The sequence below is a fragment of the Poecilia reticulata genome, linkage group LG9 (genome assembly GCF_000633615.1).
Source record: "Poecilia reticulata strain Guanapo linkage group LG9, Guppy_female_1.0+MT, whole genome shotgun sequence".
NCBI classification, from domain to species: Eukaryota; Metazoa; Chordata; class Actinopteri; order Cyprinodontiformes; family Poeciliidae; genus Poecilia; species Poecilia reticulata.
In genome coordinates, this window is record NC_024339.1 from 3,454,877 (window position 1) to 3,457,365 (window position 2,489).

Genomic DNA, 2,489 nt, shown 5'->3' on the forward strand with positions numbered 1-2,489 from the left:
ACTGAAATAATGTTTTATTGATCATCATAGTCAAGTCAGAGAGGGGCAGTAAAAGCCCACCCTGTGGGGAGAGGAGACAAGTAATAACTTTATATCCTCGCATCCAGTTCTTGTTTTTAAAGATATTTTAAGTTATTTGTTGTATAAGAATTCCACAAAGAAAAAAAACTGTTCATTAAAGACTAAATCATTAAAGCCCCAAATTATAAAAAAAAAAACAACACTCTTACATAGTAACATTGTCAAAAAGTGTGAATTGATAAAACTTTGAATTAGTTTAAATGAAGCAAAATTGATTTCACATATAGAATCAGATGGAGCTTACTGGTGATTCCCTCTGACATGATGTCTGTCATCTTACAGCAGGATGAAACCATCCTCATGCTCAGCTTGTCCACCACCAGGACCTACAGCACAGTTCCACAAGCCAACAGAAGTTTCACTTGAGGTCAGACTGAAGGATATTTGATGAAAAATATGATCAGAGCAGCACAAATACCTTCCATTTTCCTTTTTCTCTTGCCTTCTTAATCACGTTGTTCATTATCTCTGCAATGTCAAGAGACAAAAAGTGAAAACAACAGTAGGAGTTTAATATTGAACCCACGTTAATTCACCATCATTTGCAATAAAATGAAAAAATGTTTTGCAGCTTTTCACTGTCAACTACAGAGCTTCAGGACAAGATTAAAAATAAATARTAAATGTATCAAAGCATATTTACAGCCATTTTATGAAACCTTGTGCTTGTGTCAAGTTTATCATAAATGCCTTGTATGGTTCTGGTGGTAAGACTGATTATAGTGTGATCAAAAGTTGGATGGGGTGAAAAGTTTCAGAGACAGGTGCAGCCCCAGAAGTTCATGATGAAGAAGGCCTGTTCAGTGGAACCTCTGGAAATTATGGTGCAAAGAAGGATTCTTCATAAATTAAAGAAAATTATGGACAACCCTGAGACTGTCATAGAACAACAGAATGTCTGCAGYCAGGAGATCCTTCCTGTCCAAAGCCATTGCATCCTCAACAAAATGTTTCTGGATCTTTCTCCAGATTTGTGCCTCAAAACCATCATGTCTCTGAGGTCTACAGACAATCCATTCTTCTTTAGATTTTTATTGGCAGCTGGCATTCAACTTCAGACAATCCCTTATGTTTGGTATAATTACCTTTGACATGCACTGGCAACTATGGGACTTCATACAGACAAGTGTGAGTCTTTCCAAATCAAGTCCAATCAGATGGATTTTCCTCAGGTGCGCTCCATTTAAGCTGTAGAAACATCAAGACTTTTCTACAGAAATAGAATAACTATTTTGCCAGGAAATTGAAGGATCAGTTTTCAGGTTCCAAGTTTGTTTTTTTCAAACTGTACTTTTTCATGGGATGTGGGGTGCTCCTTACTAATGAAGTCACAATGATTTCATTAGTAAGGAGCTGTGTCCTTATTTAGAATAGAAATATTTAATTCCCAATCCCATTCCAGCTGTTTTCTGCCTGTTATCAGTTTTTTTYCCCADATTGCACATGGTAAAATATGTTGACAGGGCAACTACTAGTTGGTCATGCCACATTCTGGTATTTATGGACAACTGAACAAGAACAAGAAGAAAGTTATTGTTGAAAAAATTKTKGGAAAAATGCAGCTAAATACAGTCCTGGAAAAAAAAMCTTTCAGATGTTGTAAAAGATAGGAGACTGTGGCAGATGTTTACTTTCTAGCAGGATCCACTACACACAACCAGAGCTACACTGAAATTATTTTTGTTATTATTTGGTTACTTAAGTCCAGACTTAAATCCAATTGAAAATCCATGAAGAGACTTTAAATGTTAAATGTACAAACTGACAAACCTTGTGCTATGTTGCAAAGCACAATAGGCAAACCTTTCAGTCTTTTTAGACACAAAGCTGGTAGTCGTGCTTCAAGACTTTCTAGTTGTAATTTCAGTGATAAGTAGTTCTACACAGGTCTGACTCAGGGAGATGAATACAAATGTAAGTCACATTTTCAGACATAAATTGTTTACAAAATGGAAATCATGTCTAATTTTCTTCCATTCCCATGTTACAGCCCCTGGCCTCTAGAGCTGTACAGGCTCTTTTGTTTATGCAGGTTCAGCTGTGAGAGCAACACCTTCCTGATTGGCTACAGAAGAGCAGCAACACCATTGGACCAGCAGAGGATTGTCAAGCCAATCAGATGCTGATAAGGCCCACCTGCTCCCTATAAAAGACTCCTGCACCCAATCCAGTGGGACAGCTTGTAGGAAGAGGTTTTATTCAGCTGCCCCACCTTAATTTGCTTGCTTGCTTGTAACAGTTGACTGTCTTGGGCAATTTTGGAATATTTTGGTTCTGCTGACCCATTTTGTTCTGCAAAGCAGTTTGACTCTGCTTTTGACTGCTTATAATCAATCTAGAAGCTTGTGTTGGGGAGGATTGGTGTGCCCTCTGTGTTCCTTTTGAGTTTACTTTAGACTGACTTGTTT

General features: G+C 37.6%; 2 protein-coding genes across 2 annotated transcripts in view; both read right to left on the reverse strand.

Annotated features, from left to right (window-relative positions):
- Positions 1-2,489, reverse strand: part of zbtb26 (zinc finger and BTB domain containing 26) — a 1,115,122-nt gene that overhangs the window by 229,362 nt on the left and 883,271 nt on the right. The window lies entirely within an intron of this gene.
- LOC103469646 (syntaxin-binding protein 1-like) overlaps positions 1-2,489 on the reverse strand; it is a 33,715-nt gene that overhangs the window by 26,231 nt on the left and 4,995 nt on the right. The window contains exons 2-3 of the mRNA XM_017306528.1: positions 500-549; positions 281-407 (exon numbers count right to left, since the gene is read on the reverse strand). Of these exons, the coding sequence (XP_017162017.1) occupies positions 281-407; positions 500-549 (177 nt within the window). The remainder of the gene's footprint in view (positions 1-280; positions 408-499; positions 550-2,489) is intronic.